This window comes from Phascolarctos cinereus, unplaced genomic scaffold, assembly GCF_003287225.1.
Source record: "Phascolarctos cinereus isolate Bilbo 61053 unplaced genomic scaffold, phaCin_HiC Scaffold_3;HRSCAF=262, whole genome shotgun sequence".
Lineage (NCBI taxonomy): Eukaryota > Metazoa > Chordata > Mammalia > Diprotodontia > Phascolarctidae > Phascolarctos > Phascolarctos cinereus.
Genome location: NW_027555736.1, coordinates 52,373,916 through 52,394,450, shown reverse-complemented (window position 1 = coordinate 52,394,450; position 20,535 = coordinate 52,373,916). Strand labels below are relative to the sequence as shown.

The 20,535-nt window shown below is 44.0% G+C and overlaps 1 protein-coding gene across 10 annotated transcripts in view; it reads left to right on the top strand.

The window, feature by feature from the left end:
- The window catches only part of USP54 (ubiquitin specific peptidase 54), a 122,748-nt gene that overhangs the window by 91,980 nt on the left and 10,233 nt on the right, over positions 1-20,535 (top strand). For 8 of the 10 annotated variants that reach the window (XM_078150844.1, XM_021006076.2, XM_021006070.2 and 5 more), the window contains 9 exons: positions 444-614; positions 2,016-2,147; positions 2,324-2,701; positions 3,829-4,060; positions 8,777-8,931; positions 11,768-11,941; positions 14,922-15,041; positions 15,965-16,139; positions 18,950-20,376. In XM_078150844.1, the coding sequence (XP_078006970.1) occupies positions 444-614; positions 2,016-2,147; positions 2,324-2,701; positions 3,829-4,060; positions 8,777-8,931; positions 11,768-11,941; positions 14,922-15,041; positions 15,965-16,139; positions 18,950-20,376 (2,964 nt within the window). Of the gene's footprint in view, positions 1-443; positions 615-2,015; positions 2,148-2,323; positions 2,702-3,828; positions 4,061-8,776; positions 8,932-11,767; positions 11,942-14,921; positions 15,042-15,964; positions 16,140-18,949; positions 20,377-20,535 lie in introns of those variants that run through there. The other 2 variants (XM_021006079.2, XM_021006080.2) reach the window with 2 other exon arrangements.

Genomic DNA, 20,535 nt, shown 5'->3' with positions numbered 1-20,535 from the left:
TTATTAGGTATGCTTACTAAAACAAATAATAAGAATACTTGTTAACCCACATGAATCTCTAATTGTTAGAATTTCAGTCAGTATAATTTCTCTTTACAAAGCAAGATAAAAAAAAATATGCAGGAACATTTTGGAGGCAGGGAAATTAACTAGTTTCAAAAAGCTGGCCCTCTTTTCACAGGTAATTCCCTTTTTCTACTTCTGAACCCATATGTTCCCCAAAAGTCCTGGAGGTTTTCACAAGTTAAAGCTGGGATTTCACCAGGTTTTGTTTTGGTTTTTTTTTTGGTTTGTTTGTTTAAATGGGTCCTCTTTAAGCCAGGATCAGCATGTAACCTTGTAGCCCATTTGTCTTGGAAAGCTTTGACTTTGGCTTTCTGACCTCTGTTGACATTTCTATCTTATTCTTTCTGCCCTACCTGTCTATTGTCTCCTTTCTTCAGGAAGGGAGCCTTCCATCTCCAGTGATACCCGGACAGATTCATCAACAGACAGCTATCCCTGCAAACACTCCCACCATGAGTCTGTGGTCAGTCATTTCTCATCTGATTCCCAGGGGACAGTGATCTACAATGTGGAGAATGACTCTTTGTCTCAGAGCAGTCGGGACACAGGTAGGAAGCTTGTAGGGGGAATGAAGAAAGATTTATCTGGTTCAGTACAACAGTCACTAGAGTCCCAAGTCACCTACACAGCATAATTGAGCATAGACTTTCAGGGGAAAAAATGGACATTCTCAATGAAATACAAGGCTTTCAAACATTCTTGATGAAAACACCAACATTCAATAAAATGGGTGACAATATGTGACAAGAAGTGTGGGACCAGCCTTGGAGACAAGACATATTCGAATCCTGTCTTTGACATACATGGTCTTTGTGACCATGGGCAAGTCACTTAACTTTAGTGCCCCTCAGCTACTCTCTAACACTATTAAATTTAAAATATATTTGGATGGAAACTCCATTCTCTCACACTCATGAAATCACAGGTTCCCTCTCTTCTTTCTTATCCCTCCCAAATTTAAAACTGGTTTTTTCTTTAAAAGGACGACATGTGTGGTTGATATTGGTGTAGGTTAAAAAAAAAAAGCAACAAAAATTTTAAAAAAAACAACACCAAAAAAACCCACGGAAGATGATCACATTTCATCTAGTTAGTCAAAGAAGGTTCATTTCTTCTTTCCTTCCTTATTCTCCTTTATCTGTCTTACCCTCTTTGTGCCCACTTCTATTTTTTATGTTTCTCCCCTTTCTTTCATATCTGACTGCTAAGTACAATGTCCACAACTAATAACTTAAGGGTAGAGTGTGTGTACGTGTGTGATGCTGTGTTTGTAGTGTTACCTTCAGGAAAATACCTGAAGATCCAGGTAGTGATGGAATGGAGGTTGGGCCACTGGTGTTGCTGAATCAGGCCAGGTTTTTACTTTCAGTTTTTACTACTTGTTGAGGATTTTGATCCTTGAAGTGGCCTTGTTTTTGTTTTTGTTTTATTTTGTTTAATTTAAATGTTACACGAATGATAAAAGCTAAATTCCAGGCCTTAACAATCCTATAATAATACTAGGACTGTGGGTAAAGGTTGTGACCCTTTAAGTAATGTTGGATCCAAAGTTTAGTTTGCATCTAATCTTTATAAGTGATGAGCCAAGCTGTGTTTTTAGATTTAGAGTGTGAAAATAAACCAGCAAAATTAGACAGCCCTCAATCCTGATATGTTATCAAGGGGAAGGAAAGGGAATGGAATAAGCTTTTATTAGGCACCAGCTGTGTGCCCAGGCATTGTGTTAAGTGCTTTGCAATATTATCTCATTTGACCTTACATAGAAGTAGATGATGATGAATTAGGATGTTGAAATTGGGCACTGCAGGCACACTACTTTTAAATGATGCCATTAAGGGTCTCAGAATTGGCAGGGGTGGGAGTTGGGGTCAGGTCAGTCTTGCTTTCAAGAGTACAATGGGAGTAGCTATGTGTTTCTGCTCCTTCCCTCACATTTCCTATTCTTTCAGGACATCTGACTGACAGTGAATGTAGCCAGAAGCACATAGCCAAAAAGGGTTTGTTGACAGAGCGGAAGAGAAACGCTGGTCGGACCAGGAGGAGAGGCGATGAGCCACAGTCCTCTGGGTACCACAGTGAAGGTCAGTCATTGTCCTTGTTTCCTCACTGGCCATCCATGCCATTTCTGGAGCTGATGAAATTTGTACCTTCTTATTCATAGCGCTCATATAGGTATAGCATTAAGGGAATATTGATAATAATTCTACTAGTGTAATACAAGGGTCTGTGTTTGTGCTGGTTCATCTGTGGATTTTAGGAGAAACACTGAAGGAGAAGCAAGCCCCCAGGAGTGCCCCCAAGCCACCTAGCAGCACCAACAGACTAAAGGATTTTAAAGAAACGGTCAGCAATATCATCCATAGCAGACCATCCCTGACTTCCCAAACCAACCAAGGATCTCCGTGTGTGGGAAAAGGAGACCAAACTGAAAAGCGACCCCCTCGGAGCCTACCCTTGCACTGTCAGGACTGGGAGGTAGAGAGCACTAGCAGTGAGTCTAAATCCAGTTCATCCAGCAAGTACCGTCCAACATGGAGACCTAAACGTGAGTCTCTGAATATTGACAGCATCTTCAGTAAGGACAAAAGGAAGCATTGTGGCTATACCCAGCTCAGTCCATTCTCGGAGGACCCAGGTGAGAGAAGGAGATAGTGGGAGGGGGAGGGGTGGGATTGGACAGGGGGACAAAGCTGATTTAGTGTAACTACATATGTAGAAACTAGATGTTTTCTAAATGGATCAGCAAGCCAATAAAGAAGCATTTATTAAGTGCCAACTGTGTGTCAAGTACTGCACTGTGCACTGGTGGGGATACAAAGAAAAGCAAAAAACAGTCTTTGCCCTCAAAAAGCTCATAGTCTGATGGAGGAGACAACATAAGAGTCACGCACAAACAAGATATAGACAGGGCAAATTAAAGATATTACCCAGGAGAAAGCTCCAGTATTAAGGGAGATTGGGAAAAGCTTCATGCAGAAGTTGAGTTTGAGCTAAGACTTCAAGGAAGCCAGCAGGTGGAGAGGAGGAAAGGGGAAATTCCAGGCAGAGGGGACAGCCAGGTGGGAGATGGAGTGTCATGAGCAAAGAACAATAGGGAATCGAATGTCACTAGATTGTAGAATATGTGGTGGGCAGTAAAATGTGAGAAAACTGGAAAGGTAAGAAGGGGCCAGGCTATGAAGGTCTTTAAAAGAGGATTTTATATTTGATCCTGGAAGTAATAGGGAGCCACTAGAGTTTATTGAACAGGCAGATGATGTGCTTCTCAGGAAGATCAGTTTGACAGCTGAGAGGAGGATGAACTAGAGTGGGGTGAGACTTGAGGTATGGAGACCAGTTAACAGGCTGTTATAGTAGTCCAGATGTGAGGTAAGGGTCTGTACCAGGATGGTGGCTGTGTCAGAAGAGAGAAGGAGTCATACATGAGAAATGTTAGACAAACTTAGATTAGATAGGATTGGCAGCTGATTGGATATGGAGATTGGGAGAGAATGATGATTCAAGGATGACACCTGTATTGGTAGGTAACTAGGAGGATGATGGTGCCCTTGACACCCATGGACATGGCTTCTTTTTGGTTATGAAGCATTATTAGTGAGTAGTGCATATGCCACAGTAACCTGGGGAAATGGTGATGATATAGAAAGGCCATTAGTTGGCTCCTTTTCTGGTTCTGGGTAGTGGGTGCTCAGGAGTGTTTTTGGATGTTAAGTAACATTAAATCCACCTTTTTTGTCCACTTTTGTTCTTTGGTTTGGCTAGCTAAAGAGTTTATTTCAAATGAACTGAACAGATCAACTGCCTATGACCCCAAAAGCAATGGGCCAAGCTTAAGGCACAAGAACTGGGGTCCACCCCGACCTGGTGTTCACCTTATGGAACAACATCCTCGATTAATCCAGAGGATGGAATCTGGCTATGAGAGCAGCGAGAGGAACAGTAACAGCCCTGTCAGTCTGGATGCAACTGTGCCAGAGAGGTCTGGCACCTCCAGGTACTGTGCAAGGGGGCGTTGACCATTTTAGGGCAATACTGAGAGATCTCTGCCCTGACTTTATGAGGCAGATTCAGGAATGGGCTACACATATGGCAGGGGTAGTACAGTGTAGCAACAACCCCCTCTGCTGGACAAAGGGTTTAATGTCAGCAGCAAAGTGGTTTGAAAATCAGGAGACTGCATGTAAAAGTCAAGTTTGGAATTGCTCAGTAAGGACTAATTAAGTGAATGAAGGAGCAGCTCCAAAGCCCATATATTGTTTAGTTCATCTAAGTCTGACTTTGGGGATCTCTGAGGCAGTGAGGTGGCACTGGAGTCAGGAAGGCGAGAGTTCAGATCCTGCTCCAGATACTTAGTAGCTTTGTGTCTCCCTCTGTCAGCTGCAATTTCCTCATCTGTAAAAGGGAGATAATACTAGGTTGGAAGGATGAAAGGAGGTAATGTTGGTAAAGTGCTTTGCAAACCTTCAAGCCTGTCTCCTGTTATATAGGAGACATTAATCAGCCCAGTATTCAGTTCTTGCTGAAGTCCACTCTCTGTTCCCAGTGTTAGAAATACTGGTACCATGAGTGCATCCACACTGCTTGGAAGGGGCACATCGTCCAGTGGTGGAAATGACAAGTACAGACAAAGACATGTGGCCTAAAAGGGACAAATATGATGTGTATGTAACATAGGGTGATTTGGGAGGATGGCACTAATTGAGGGATCAGGAAAGGCTTCATATAGAGAGTGATGCTTGTGCTACATCTCAAAGGAAGATAGGGGGCTCTGGGAGGTAGAGGTGAAAAGGGAGGGGGAGGGCATTTCTGACAAATGCAGCTGGTCATGCAGAGACATAGAGTTGGAAGATGGGGACATCCATGAGGACCCAATTTGGCAGGATTACACTGGGGACGAAGACAACAGGGTGGGGAAGAATAACGTGCAGTGAGAAAGCAAAGAAGAGTTTATATTTTATCTAATAGGAGGTCACTAAAGTAGGTTGAGTAAAGGAATATAACATGGTCAGCAGTATGTGGGATGGATCCCATAGATTTGACAACTGATTAGATATGTGAAGTGAGATAGAATGAATAGCTGAGGACAGTGCAGAGGTTGTGAACCTGGGAGACTATGGTCATGCCTTTGACAGAAGTAGGTAAGTTTGGAAGACAAGGGATTTGGGGAAAAGGTAATGAGTTCAGTTTGGGATATATTGAGCTTAAGATGTCTCTGGGACATATTTCCTACTGAAGTTAAGGTAGAGACTGAGGGTGGGTCTATGGATAGTGAGTCAGTTACATAGAAATGAAAATTTAACCCCAGGGAGTTGATAAGGTTAACAAAAGAGAGAGTGTAGAGGGAAAAGAGAAGAAGGCCTAGAACAAAACATTGGTGAATTACCCCTTGGAGAGCTTAATTTAGATGGTGAACCATCAAAGAAGACTGAGAAGGGAGTAGTGAGACAGCTAGGAGAGGGCAGTATCAGAAAGGAGAGCATATCCAAGAGGGAAAGGTGGTTAACAGTGTAAAACATAGCCAAGAGGTAGAGGAGGAGAAGACCTTCAGAGGAAGGAAAGACCATCAGATTTGGCAGTTAAGAGATTATAGGGAACTACTGCATTTAAAATTAAGAAACAAGTATCTGAGAGAAAAAAAAATGTCTTTGCAGCAAGTTTCTCTGATAAAGGTCTCATTTGTAAGATTTATAGGGAACTGATTGAAATTCAATTTCCCACTTGATAAATATCAATGGACATGAATAGGAAGTTTTTTAGAGGAAAAATTACAAACTATCAATAGCCATATGGAAAAATTCTCCAAATCACTAATAATTAGAGAAATGCAAATTAGAGCAATTCTGAGGTATCACCTTATCAGAGTGGCAAAGTTGACAAAAATGAGGAAAATGACATATGTTGAAAGGGCTTTGGGAAAACAGGAACATTATTGAACTATTGGTAGAGCTGTGAAGTAGCCCAGCCATTGTAGAAAGGAATTTGAAACCACATCCAAAAAGTTACTAACCTGTGTATATGCTTTGACCCAGCAATGCCATTACTAGGCCAGTATATTGCAGGGATTGGGAACCTGCGGCCTCGCGGCCACATGTGGCCCTCTGGGTCCTTGAGTACAGCTTTTTGACTGGGTCCAAGTTTTAGAGAACAAATCCTTTTATTAAGGGCATTTGTTCCCTGAAAGTTTGGATTCAGTCAGGGGGCCACACTTGAGGACCTAGAGGGCCACATGTGGCCTCGAGGCTACAGGTTCCCCATTTCTGCCAAAGAGGCCAAAGAAAGGAAGAGGACCCACGTGCGGAAAAAATATTTATAGCAGCTCTTTTTGTTGCAAAGAACTGAAAACTAAGGGAGTGCTCATCAGTTTGGAAGGGGTAAGGTAGGAATTGCAGAATAGTATAGGAATGTAATAGAATACCACAATGTTATAAGAAATGGTAAAAGGGAATGGCTTCAGAGAAACCCAGGGAAGACTTGTATGAACTGATGAAGAATGAAACAAGCAAAACCGAGAAAAAAGTTATATGATAATGACAACATTGTAAAGACAAACAACTTCAAAGGACTTAAGAATTCTGATCAGTGCAGTGACCAATCTTAATTCTAGTAGTTTCGTAAGGAAACTTATGAAATCTCCTAACAGAGATGGACTCAGGGCGAAGATTGAGAACATATTTTTTGGACATGGCCTATATGGGAATCAGTTTTGCTTTACTATGTATGTTTGTTGTAAGGGTTTTGCTTTTCTTTTCTTTTTCCCCTTCAGTGGATTGAGGTGGGGTGGGAAGAGAGAAAATAGATTTTTGTTAATTGAGGGAAAAAAGTAAATTTTTACAAATCAATAATCTTTGTAATTAGATTTTTTTTTTAAAGATAAAGGTCATTGGTAATTTTGGAGAGAACTGTTTCAGTTAACTGATGAGGTCAGAAGCCAAATTAAATTACAAAAGGTTGAGGAGTAAGTGAGAGGGGAAAAAGTAGAGACAGCAGATAGAGATAAGAGAATAATAGTTTGAGCGTATCTGAAGACAGTTGAAAAGAAACCAGTTGATAGGAAGAGGTTGAGGATTCGAGACCGGAGATGATTGAGAATGCAGTCTGCTGGAGAAGACAGGAGTGGATGGAAGGCTCACCTCTGTCATACACTTAGAAAGAAGAAGTGAGTGGGAGATGATATCAAGAGGCTTTAAAATGAACAGAGAGAAGAGGGAGCTTACATTGAATATTCTTATAATTTTTTTTCATTATAATAAACGGAAAGGTCCTCAGCTGAGAGAAAAGGGTATGGGAAAATTGTGGAAACACTGAAGGCCTTGTACTGCATAGTGTAAATGCAGCTCACTTCACATGGAATGATGAGAGTCATGACTATTTGTAGAGTCATAGCATTTCAGAGCTGGAGGAGAGCATTGTGATCATTTCATCTGATCCCCTCATTTTACAGAGAAACCAGCTGGGCCCAAGAGCTGACATCAGCATAGCGTTGCAAGCCAGCTGGTGGTAAAGTAGGGCCTCACACTGAAGGTCTCTTGGCTCGTTGGCCGGTACCATTTTCATTACTCTGAATGTGTTTGTTGAATAATGTGCAAAGCAGATGACTGCGCCTACATCTAGTCCCAGTCCAAGCACAGTTCAGCTCCCCCTGCCTTTGCTGCAGAGGGGGGCAGAGGAAGGGCTGGATTTGTAGCCAAAAGATCTGTGTTAATTGACCACTGAGGGACCCCTGCTGAGTCACCTCACCTTTGTGACCCACTTCTCTGTCTCATGGGGGAGTTGGACTCTGACTTCTGAGCCTCCTTCCAGCTCCAGAACTGACCTGAACTCCCTCCTCAGTGGAGCTCCCTCTGATGACCCCTGATTGCCCTCTCTTCTTACAAAGTTAGTGTTTCCAGGAGTATGCTTATGAAGCAGTTGGGTCCTAAAGATATTTGTGATGTGATTGCATTTTCTACTCTATGATTTACCTAATGTGAGGAGCTTCTGGTGTCAAAAGTGTCTTTAGACCTGGGTTTAAATCCCACTTGTGTTGCTTACTGCTTGTGTGGCCTTGGATAGGTCACTCAACCACTCTGGACCTCAGTTTTCCTTATCTGTAAAATGAGGGGCTTGGACTAGATGACATTTGAGGTTCTTTCCTGCTCTAAATCTGTGATCTCTCAATCATTGTAAATCAAAGCTTCTCTGTGCTCTAATACATAAATCCTGAGGAATTGCCGGAGGAATAGAGAGCTGTTAAGTGACTTTCCCCGGATTACTCAAATAGTAAAATTGTAAGTGTCAAAACTGAGATCTGACCCCAAGTCTTCCTGATTGTCCTCTGGCCATTATGCCATTTTGTCTGTTTCTATAATGGCAGCAAATAGACAGCTTTTTAACTCACTTTACTAACTTCAGGAAGCTCTCTACTTTGATCCCAAGAGAACATGGCAGTGGTTTGAGATCATCTTATCTTGTCCCACCATTTTACAGCTGAATAAACCAAAATCTAGACAGCAAAGGGACTGGCCCAAGGTCATATGGCTAGCTAGTAAATTTGGAGCTAGAATTTGAGAAAGAAAATGGGGGAGTATCTAAATATATATGGCAAGGGGTAAGGAGAAAGTAGATAAAAGGAGACATGGGAGATGACTGAGCCTTCTCCTTTTGGGGACCATTTCAGTAATAATTTTTATGGTTCCTTGCTCACATGGGACCCTGTGTTTTTTTTTGGAAGGGATACAAATGTGAAAAGAGTGCCTGGGTTGGTCCCTGCCTGGCGTCAGATCCCAAAGTCACACAGCAGCAGCAGCATCCTGGAGGTGGATTTGGTCCCGTCCAAAAGCGGCTGGACAAAGAACCAGCCCCAGCCCTGGAAGGACAAGACTGCAGGTTTGTTGGGGTCACTTGCTTGGCTTCCCTCATCCAGGCCTCTTGGAGGCTTGAGAATGAGGTGATAATTAAAAATTAGCCTGTCATTAGGATACAAATGTGGAAGCATCTTATCTACTCGCTCTCAGGCTATGACACAGCTCCGTGGAACTCTGAGGTGGCTTGAATGCTAACATACATTGGGAAGCAAGCTTAAGCTTTGAGTCCTGAGCCGGCAGTTGAGAGGAAGGTTTAGTGCAGTGAGGTTCTCTGAGGCAATGGAGGCTCTGTCCAAAAGGAGAGATTTATCTTATGTATGGCAGTTTCATGGAATCAGACTCCTCTCTCCATGCAGTTTATATCAAGTTTAATGTCAGCTTGTGGACATGATAGCTGGCAGCAAAATAGACCGTAGGTCAGACAGTGAAGGTGGCAGCACACTGTTGGGACTCCCTGTGCCCTTTCGTGCTATGCCTTTTCCCCTTCTTGTTGGTTCTCAGTGTTGTAACTTTCTCTTTGACAAAGTAATTTCTAAAGAAAGGATCAGAAACTCATTCACACTAAATAAGTGGCCAATATTAGGGCAAAGTGTTACCTTTCTAATGGGAGTTTGAATTTTAACAGAGGAAAAAAAAGTGGTGTCTGTGGTGGAATTCCAGGCCTTGGTTTACATGTAGCCAAGAGTCTGTAGTGGTGGGGGAAGAGGGGAAGCCTATTGTATTTGGCCTCCTGAGCTCATCCTTAGCAGGCTCCATTCAATGGAGTGCTAACCCCAGGGATTTAATGGAAAGGGAATCCTTTAAATTGTATGACTAAGTGATAACCTGGTGGGGTATTCACTTCTTCACTTGGTAGGGGTTTAAAAAAAAACACGAAAACCTCACCTGGCCTGTAGCCTCAGGCTCCAGGAAGGAAGATTTTATGCGCACGTCCTATCTCATCCTTATGGGCTTCTTGTATTAGACATTAGGAGTGTGGGTAGTATTAAACTCAGGCAAGAGAAAGGGACTTCATATGTAGCAAGGTACTTGAGGGCTAAATTAGCTAAGGGGCCAAAGGAAATTCTGATGAGTGAAATTAGACTGTGTGCAAGCTCTGGCCCCTTCTAAACAGTGGGACTAGCTGGGATTCCCATTGTTTTTTAGGGTTTGCAAAATCCTTTTAACTGAGGCTTAAAGAGGGTAATGGTCTGTTCCTTGGCACTCTACCAACGATGTGAGAAGCAGGATTCAGACCCGAGTTTTCTGACCTCAGGCTCAGAGTGATTTCTAATCCTAGGGATTTAAAATTTTTAATGCACTTTAAAGTTTTAATAACTTCTAAAACATAAATGTTACTACAAACTTATTTAAAAAATTGAGAGTTTTAATTATTTAAATTTCTTTTATACTTATTTAGTTTTGTGAACTTTAAAAAATAAAATTTTATTTTAACAAGACGAGGCGCCTTGTCATTCTGTATTTTGTGTGCAACAATTTCTGGGTGACCCTTAAGTCTAATGGATCAGTAGAGGAGGTCCTCTTACTTGGCCATCTCAATCACTTGATTTATTTGTATGAGACTTTTTCTTGTAGGATCACATCAAAATGTGTGAATGCTTTAAAACTTCATTCTTTGGACAATCTTAAGGCTAGGATTACTGAATGCAATCTTTTCATTCAATGATCAGCAGCTGATAAAAGTTTTACAAAGTTTGAAAATCAACTAGAGTGACATATAGCACAAGGTGGTAGCTGTGCTGAATTTTAATAAGAAACATCAGTATTTAAACATTTTAAATAACCTCTTCAGGTGTTTTCTTTGTGTGTGAAGCATTTAAAATTTGAAATTATTAAAGGTTAAAACTGTACTAACACCTCCACCTTGTAAACCATGGGAGGGATAGTGAAAGTTTATTGGCCTTCAGCAGTCCTTTGGAAAGGGGGTGGGGGAAGAGTGGAAAGAAAGGGTATCCCCACCACTGAACACTGAGAAGGAGAAGAGGCATTGTTCTGACCACTAACTCCTCCAGGAGAACCACTACAGGCAGTGAGCAGGGGGATGTAATAGCAAGAGCTCATGGAGATCAGTACGTAGGACATTTTTGACATGTGCTCTAGGGACCTGATACCTGGCACAGCTGAGCAAGGCAGAGCAGGAGCAGGTGTCTCTGGCTTCCTTGGACTCTAGGGCGGGTAGTCAGTGGTAACAATTGGGGAGGACCCTGGGAAAGGCAGGGTTAGCTTGTATTTCCTAATGGATGCATTTGTTTGGCTTCTTTCTTTCATTTTGGTTTCCTCAGCCACTGTCACTTCCAGCAACATGTAAACAGTCTTATCTCCTTCCTCTGGGTTCCAGAACAGCCAACAGCTTTCCAGCTCAGTGGTCTCTAGACCTTGTGCTTGACTGAGCGGCTCCCCAAACCTTGAGCCCAAGAATAAGTCAAGGGGGCTGGGAGGGTGACGGGCTGTAGTGCCCCAGTGCCTCCATCAGTGCACGGCAGCCAGCAGAGTGACTGTTCTGGCAGTCTCCGTGGTCTGCTTTTTCTTTTCACTGACCTTTCCAACCCTTCCTTTCAGCATTTATGCCAGTTTCTGTCTGGTCATTCGTGAACTCTTGTGTTGAGTCTTTACTATCATAATGGAGAGGGGGAAATCTAGGCAGAAGTGAAGGGACTTGCTCCAACTTCTCCTTTGATTCGGTGGTAGTCAGGAAAAGCACACCTCTTAGTACTCAGGCCTACGCTCCCCCCAAACTGCATGCAGTTACTAACCCATGTGCCAGTCATTATGAGGCTTCACTACCCTGACTATGAATTGAATAGGCTCTAAGATTCGGACTTAATCTGTAAAGTGGAATTTTTTCTTTTGTCTCACAGACAGGCAGTTGTCTTTATCCTCTAAAAGTGAGCTGGATGAACTCCAGGAAGAGGTGGCTCGACGGGCCCAGGAACAGGAGCTCCGAAGGAAGCGGGAGAAGGAATTGGAGGAAGCTCGAGGGTTCAACCCACACCCCAGCCGCTTCATGGACCTGGACGAGCTTCAGCATCAGGGTAACTCTTGTGGATGAGGCTGTGGACAGAAAGACAGAAATGTTTAAATGACATTTTTCTGTATCTCCCTGTTTCCAAGTTTGAGCAGTATCACTGACACTGTCAAGCTAGAATATCACTAACTTGTTGATTGAGGAGAGGGTCCCTGGTTTGGAGGACAAATATCTGGTTTAAAAGGGGGGGAGGAGGGAGGAGTGCCTTTTGACAAAAGATAATTCTTCATGCCAAAATCTTCCCATCATTAGAAGTAGAGAATGTAACTATGCATAAGTCCTAAATTGGATAATAGAAAAGAGAAGGATGTTCCATGACTGTAAACTCTATTCAGGTTCATCCCGTGTAGTCTGAAGAAGGTTTTTGAGGGCCACTTCTAGTATAGTTGTTCACCTTGTCTCATCTTCTGTGATCTTTGTGGGGAGTCACTTTGTGCAAGAACACACAGGTTTGGCAAGTCTGAGGCCTGGACCTTGGCTGCATAGAAGACTCCTATCACTCTGGCTTTACTTCTTCTTTCTTTAAAATAGGCTACACATTCTTGTTAGATATACTTCAGAAGTGGTGTCCAGAACTGGAATGTAAGCTGTTTCTTTGGACCCCCTTTTTGTGGAGATTCCTCCCTTCCTGCATTACTGGGCATCGTGTCCCATGCTGGACAGTCCTAGATAATTCTTCTCTTCTTTGCTTCTTACCCAAACTTTAGGGCACTTCTTTCCTCGTATTTCCTGAATCAATAAGCATGTTTCTCTGCATATGTTTGAATTTATTCCACTGGCCTTGATAATCTCCATTTTTTAATTTTTCTGTTATTCTTCCTTTCCGATTCAGAGTGGCAACAACATCACGTTCCCAGATTCATGCTCTTTTTGAAAGAAGAACCTTCACTCTCCCCATTTAGCTCTCTCAGCTAGTTGGCCATCATATCAAAATAACGTGTTGGGAATCTGCTTTTAGTTTTCTGTCATTGACTCTGCAACTTCTGGATGAGAGAAGCCTGGGTGGCTAAGATTCTGAAGGGACTAAGAAAGGGATAGAATTGGATAGAGCCCTGGGCTTGGAATCAGGAAGACCTGAGTTCAAATCTGCACTCAGATACTTACTAGCTGTGTGACCCTGGGCAAGTCACTTAGCCTCTGTTTGGCTCAGTTTCTTCATTTGTAAAATGAGGCAGAGAAGGAAATGGCAAACCCCTCCAGTATCTTTGCCAAGAAAACCCCAAGTGGAGTCACAGAGAGTCAGACATAACTGAAACAACAGAATAACAACAAGTCTAACTCTGCTTACAGGGTCTGAGAATCTTGTAGCCTTAGTCATGTATCTGAGTGTGTAAATTAGTATTGGCAATTTCAACTGATTCTGTGTTATGGGAATACTCAAAACTTGAGACCAAAGGTGTATCAGGAGTCTTAAGTTCTAAGCTCCTTAGAGCCAAACTTGTATTCTTGCTATTTCCCTCTAATTCCTCTAGGAGCCTTCAAAGTCAGGGGCAAGAGAATTTGAGGACATAGTAAATATTCCTAGAGCCCTTTGTCCTCTGTCCTCAGTTAAAAGGAGTGGGAAAACTGTAAAAAGTGATTCAGATATCTTGACCCTTCTTACTTGAGTCTAAAAACCAAAAAAAGTCACGAATTGGTTTCCCAAGTCCATATAGAGATAGGCATGACTTAGTGCCAGGAAGGACCACAAAGCTTATCAAGAGAAACGGGTTCCAGTTTGTTTTTAGGAAACCTCACAGCTTCAGTTCACATTAGATTTTGCAAGTAAATCATGGTTATGAGTGGGTAAGGGCCAACAACAGGTTGAGGTGAACAGAATCCTTGCACAGAAATTGGCCTATGACCATACTTTTCCCACCTCTTTCATTTGGACATTATTTTCCATGATAAGTCTTTTTTTAGAGAAGAGGGCTTTGTCCCATTTTCATCGGTGAAAATGTGTATGGGTGGTGGGAAGGTGGCCAGGAGGAGGAGAAGGAGCCTTTGGAAAATATTGTTGATCCTAAATCTCAATAGGAGATAAAAGTACCACAAGCAGTGTCAAAACCTGGCAGCAATGCCAGCCTAGTTGCTTTTGGGGGGACTTATATTGGGAGTTTGTCAACGAGGACTCCAAAATTGGGCTCCAATTCAGGATGACAGAAGAACTTTGATGTTGGGGGAGGTTTTTGGAGCACAGGGCCTCCAGAGGGAAGTGGTTCTTGGGGCAGCCCTCAGTGCTGAGGCAGCATGCTGTCATGAGAGAGGACCAGATAGGGCTTCAGACCGATAAGACCCATGTTCCTGCTCCACCATTTACTAGCCAGCTGACTCTGGCAGCTTGTCTGAGCTTGAGTTTCCCCATATGGAAAATAGGGGTGCTTGCCTTGTCTCCCTTATAAACTGTAAAACACTCCTTCCATCAGTGTAGGGACCTCTGTTGCTGAAGCTTTTCATAGAATTGCTAACCACACATCAGGGCTTTGTCTACCAGGCACTACGATGGGGCACTTAGGGACTCCTCACACTCTCTGAGCTCAAAGGTAATTGTTCTGAGGAGGCAGTGAGGAGCTGCCTGAGGAGCCGGATGTGTGGCCATGGTGGTGTTGAGACACTAGTTGGTTCCAGCCAGTGACCAGTGTGACTGTTAGAAAATCAAGAAGTTTAGCAGCTTCCTTCTCTAGCAGAGATATTATTCTGCCCTAACAGATGAAGAGTTGTATCTCCCCTTACTTCTTTTTCTATTAAAAAATTCTTCTGTTCTTTGTGCTGCTAGAAATACCATCGTGTGCTTTCTTCAGGCAGGGATTACCAAGAACTCATAGCCTAACGATAAGTGGTGGTTGGTGCCTGGGCCGCCTTTGTGCCCTTGGGAAGGTCTAGGGTACTGGGATAACCGCCCCAACCCTGTCCCAGAGACTTCCTGTGGGCTGTCTGGTTGTGGCAGATGGCTGGATGAAGACGCCTGCCCACCTGCCCCCATTTGCATCAAGTGCTGGCCCTTGCAGGGAGGCGCGATCACTCTGAGAGGTCCACCCGAGAGGCCGACTCGGTGTTGGAGGAGGCGCTGCGCCGTGAGCAGAGAGGAGACTGTGCTGCAGCTTTGGCTCTCTGTAATGAAGCAATTTGTAAGTAACTAACTCCTCAAAGCTGTCATGCTTTTCAGCTGCAGCTTCTGTCACTGCTGTTGTTGCCTTGCCTGGCCCGGTGGCAGCCCTTGCTGGCCTCAGCTGCCCCTCTGGTGTCTGGGCCTTCCAATTGGACACCAAGGGCTCTCTAGGGACCACCTGGAGGGAATTCAGCAAAAGCCCACAGGATGCTGGAGTCCTCTCTGTCCCCTGGTCCAAGATTGCATCTGACTTGGGACAACCCACTCTGTCTGTCTCCTCATCGATCAAGAACAAAGCAGACAGGAGTCGCCAGGAAGGCAGCCTTTTCTTGGGACAGAGTAAACAGGCTCTGACCCTGGGCCTGTAACTTTCCACAGGAGTATGTGCTTTTCCCCTTACTTCTTCTCCCTGATTCCTGGGCACTGGCAGGGGTTGAAGCATGAGCTTTGGAGAACCCCAGAGCTTATCACTGGCAAGCGATTTTTAGGTATGACTCCCCCCCCCCCAGCTGAATAGTCCTGTGATGAAAGGCAGGTGTACTTGCATGTCTCATGATGGTCCTGATTTTCCTGACTTTTTCCAGTTACAAGGCAGGGGTTGGGCTGGGGCGTGAAGACCAACGTTTAATCTGGCAACCATGTTGGGAAGGCCATAGAAATCACCTGTGGGAAATAACATGCAACTCCAGCATTTCTTCTGTTGATTGATCTGAATTCCCTCTGTGACCCCTTGGCTTTGGTGCTGTAAGATGTCTTCTAGGCAGGGCCAGGCAGATCCCTCACCTCAGCAGCCTCTGCATGTTCTATGTCTTGTGCTCCTGCTGCATCTTTTAAGTTACTGCATTTCGTTGCTCATTTTTGGTTCAATTTTATTCTTTGTGTGTGTGTTCTGTTTCTGCTGTGTGTTTTTGTTTTTGTTTTTGTTTTTGTTTTGCGTTTTAGCTAAACTAAGACTTGCCCTGCATGGTGCCAGCTCTAGCACGCTCAGCAGAACCATAGTTGATAAGAAGTTACAAATCTGTATCCGAAAAGCACGGAGCCTCCAGGATCGCATGCAGCAACAGCAGCCGCCGCCGCCACCGCCGCCGTTGGGGGGCTCCCTCCCTCAGCCAACAAGGTAGTGCCTGGGAAGTCATGATAGCCCGTGGACATCAGGGGAGGTCACAACACTGTGGGTGCTCTGGAGAGAGAGAGAGAGAGAGCTCTTCCTGCTTTGGGAGATTGGGAAGGAGAGAGGAATCCCCAGAAAAATCTTCCCTTCACCAATTAAATGTCACTTTCTACATCAGGCATCGAGTGAGGAAAGTGGAAGGTCCCGCTAAGTTCTAAACTTGGTTATTAAAACATAGAAAGAGAGGTATAGGGGGCAGCTAGGTGGCGCAGTGGATAGAGCACCGGCCCTGAAGTCAGGAGGACCTGAGTTCAAATGCGGCCTCAGACCAAACACTTGACACTTACTAGCTGTGTGACCCTGGGCAAGTCACTTAACCCCAATTGCCTAAAAAAAGAGAAAGAGGGGTATACAGAAAGAAGATTGCTTTTATCTTTCTCCCTAAAACTGGAAGAGAAATAACAACAAAAGAAGTAGTGAAATGGTATCTTAGAGGACGCTAGGATTTGAAGACACACTTAGTTTGGTGACAGTAATTCAGCCTACAGATAGACAAAGATCTGTGAGAATGTGTAGAAGACAAGCTAGTCTTAGCCTTCTTCCTTAAAGAGTCAAGGCTCGTGATCCTAGAAGCAGGTGATGATTCTTGTCTTGCACAGGCTTCTGCTGCAGCTCACTGTCCCAGCTAGGTAGGTACAGATGACTCTGGGGACTGACACTGAGCAAATTCGTGGGTCAGCTTTGGGGCAGCATTTTACTTAGCACACATCCGGCCCTGGGAAACCCTTCCCAGCCCAGAACATTTTAGTGGCCCAATGTTTGGAGGCTAGGGAATTGGCATACTAAAGATGCCCTGGTGTCTAGGAGAATGGAGCTATCGCCCAACTCGGTAGCCAGGGAAAGAGGATTTCTGCTTCCGGCAGAAGTTGAAATCTTTTTTGCAGAGGATCCTTTAGTAGCGTATACATGCAAGTGGGGTGGTCTCACCATGGATGAGCAAATTTAGTGAGCGCAGGTCACTTACTCAGAACTTGAAGCAGTTTAGACCACTCCAAAGACTGTTGTAGAAACTTGGAAAAGTATGGGTTAGCGCACAGACCACCTCCCCCAACATCCTGAGGGAATCCAGCCCCAGACCTGTGCACTCATGGGATCTGTGTAGCCCTGGTGATGTGTGAGCCACTGTTCTTGGGCACTGCTTTCTAAGGAATTTATCCTTGAATATGTACCTTCAGAGCAGCATCTGTTGTGTGTCTGCTCATCTCAGTGCCACCCATCCCCCATGGGAACAGAGAGACCAGACGGTATTTTGTTAAGATTTTTGTTCAGATTCACCTCTAAGAAGAGAGAATCCTAGTTCCTTTTGAGGGCTTCCATAAGGTTGGGGCACTTACCACTTCCAGGTATCAAAGCTGTTGTTCTGAAAGTGGATCTCTTTGGAATAGATAGGATTTTTTTAAAAGGGTAAACGGGTAGGTTGACTTCAGATGGAAAGGGGACGTAATTTTCAAGAAATAAATTCAGTGGTTTTTTTTATGGAAGTATAATACTAATTTTAAAGCTTAAAGGGACAGTTCTGAAGAGGATCATTTATTCTGCTTACACCTAGAATCTTCTGTTTTGTTTTTTAACCCTTATTTAGGTCATTGATTAGACTTCATAGGGACTTGGTCTAAATGTAAGCAATTTAGGTTTCAAAACAGTCAACTTAGTAAGTAGTTAATCAGTACTAAATAGCTAAAATAGTCCCATTAATCTCAATGATTGTTGTTATCTTCGACTGTTCACATTGTGGAGCTTTTAAAGCAAAAGCAATAATTAGTGAAGAATTAAATTTTAAAAAATCTCAAAACTCTGATTATTGCTTTGGAGAAAGATTTCAGTGTATAACACTATCTGGTTTGGATTTGATTAGGAAAAATAAAATAAAGTAGTTGTTTTCCACTAAATCTCCTGACCAAAGATCTATTTCCCCTTGACTTAGCAATAGAACCCATGTGGTCTTTTTTGGTAGGATGCTTTTCTATACTGAATAGAGTGCTGGACTTTGAACCAGAAAGACATGGGTTCAATTCTTGCCCCAAATAATCAATAGTTGTGTGATTCTGGACAAGGCAATTAACCTTTCTTAGCTTCAGTTTCCTGATTTTACAAATGAGGAGAATAATAGCACATGCCTCACAGAGCTGTTATGAAAATCAAATGAAATATGTGGAACGTGCTTTGCAAACCTTAAAGCTGTCTATATCATCTGTTAATCCCACCTTTGCCCCCTTCTCCCTTCTTCCCTTCTTTGCTGAACCCTCCCTTTTAGGTTATTGCCGTTGGATCGTGAGCCATTTCTGGGCCTCACTTTCTACCATCCACATGTTGGCCAGCAATCTTTTTCCTTCTTCCTTTTTTAAATTGCAAATTTATAGCAGAGTATGAATGGAGTAGGAGTGCAGGGGGCAGTGGGAGTTAGAGGCAGAGGCGCCTTTTAATGGGATTGTATCATTCTGATGAGGGCCATTTGGGGAAATGTATCAGTTCAGGAAAAAGAGGTGAATTTTGATCGAGAGGTGTGTGTGTGTGTGTGTGTGTGTGAGAGAGAGAGAGAGAGAGAGAGAGAGAGTTGACCATTTGCTTTCTTGTTTGTGAACCCCTTAAACAGTTTCTGTTTTTGTGCTTGCCTCTCCGTTTATTTTTATCATTCAGAACATGGAAGAATCATGTTGACTCTATGAACAGAGCAAATAGAATTAGCAATTCTCTTTATGTGACTTTTTTTTTGCCATTAGAAACAGTTAATGATTGGTTCTTCCCATTTATTTCAGTGAACAGTCTGTCCCGCTCCAAGTACTGCTGAGTCAGGAGGCACAGCTGGAGCCAAGCAAGGACACCGAGTTTGGAACCAGTTCTTTTTTCCCCTCATCTACTTCCTGCCATGAATCTCACTCATTACTGTCTTCAGAGTCACCCTCCCCACCCACCCTACAGCCCAGTGCCCCGAGAAAGTCCTTCCCCAAACTCTTGACTTCCTCTGCTAATGTGGATGGCCATGCCTTTTCTGCTTTCTGCAGGCAAGGCTCATCCCACAAGTTAAGGAGGCCTGAGAAGGGTTATCCCCAAGGTAGGGAACCTGCAGGAGGCCCAGCAGAGGGGCTTCTGGGCTATAGGGGCGGCAGCAGGACTCCCACTCAGGAAGGGAGAAATGCCGGCCAGCCGCAGTGCCAAGAGAAAAGTGACACTGCAGTTTTGTCTGCCCTGGTGCCTCCCTGGTCACATTTGGCCCCCCTGGTCTCCCCAGATAGGGGCGGTTCACACAGCCCTGGCTGTAATCCTTCAAGTTGTCCAGCTCGTTCCAGCCTCCCCATGCCTGGGGCCTGTCACCCCAAAGTACCCCCTGCTTCCTCACATTTGCTTCATTTTCCTCCAGATTCTACACAGAAACCTAACAGGTGCCCCCAAACCGATAACCATGAAACTTTATTTGTTTCGCAAAGGGAACGGGGCGCTGAAGAGGTCTTGAAGCCAGAAGTCCCTGGCACAAAGGGACTTGTTCGTTCCCTGGCAGAGCAGTTCCAGAGAATGCATGGGGTTTCCCCAAAGGATCATTCTTATGAAAGAAACTGGGTGGCTACAAGTCCCCAAGATAGGAAACTGACAACTAGGTTAAAAAAGGAGTCACCCCCTTCAGACTCCAGGATACCTATCCCACAGGGACAAGGGAATGGTCACTCTTCTTGGGAAAAACAGCAACATTCTTTGGTTGGGAGGGATAGGCAGACTTCCTGGGAAGGGCCCTCTAGTCACCATGCTCTTTCCGTAAGTCCTTCCCCACACAGCAGTGAGGCTCCCTGGGGAGCGGGATTAAATATGGCAGAATCAGCCGTGCTCCCAGGGAGGCTGTCACAAATGGAAGATGTTAGGCCAAAGGAGGTAGGCAATGGTGATGACTCAGTGACTTCTCTGTCCCTGGACCATTGGGTGGGCAATATTAGGCTCTCTGGTTCTCACCCTGATCATGAAAATGGCACATGGATTCATGGGCCTGGGAGGAACCCTTCCCCTCAAGATCCCTGCGTTGGTCTCATCCATCCTGAGAGAAATCATATGCATCTACATCCACACTGGAATGAGGACACAGAACAGGAGACCTCTGAGTTGGAGTCTCTTTACCAGACCAGTCTGCAGACATCTCAGGCTGGCCAGCCGGGGCCAGGGAGGCAGGATTTATCATGGCAACCACTTGGGCATCCAGGTAAGCATGTGCCTGGGCAGGCAGATTTTAAACTGGGAGCTGGGGAAATGTAAAGAGGTAAGGGTGAGTTTTGACCAATTAGTCATGCACATCGCATTAGGACATGGTTACATTTCTAATAACTAGTGAAACCATCAGGATAAATACCAACACTTTCTC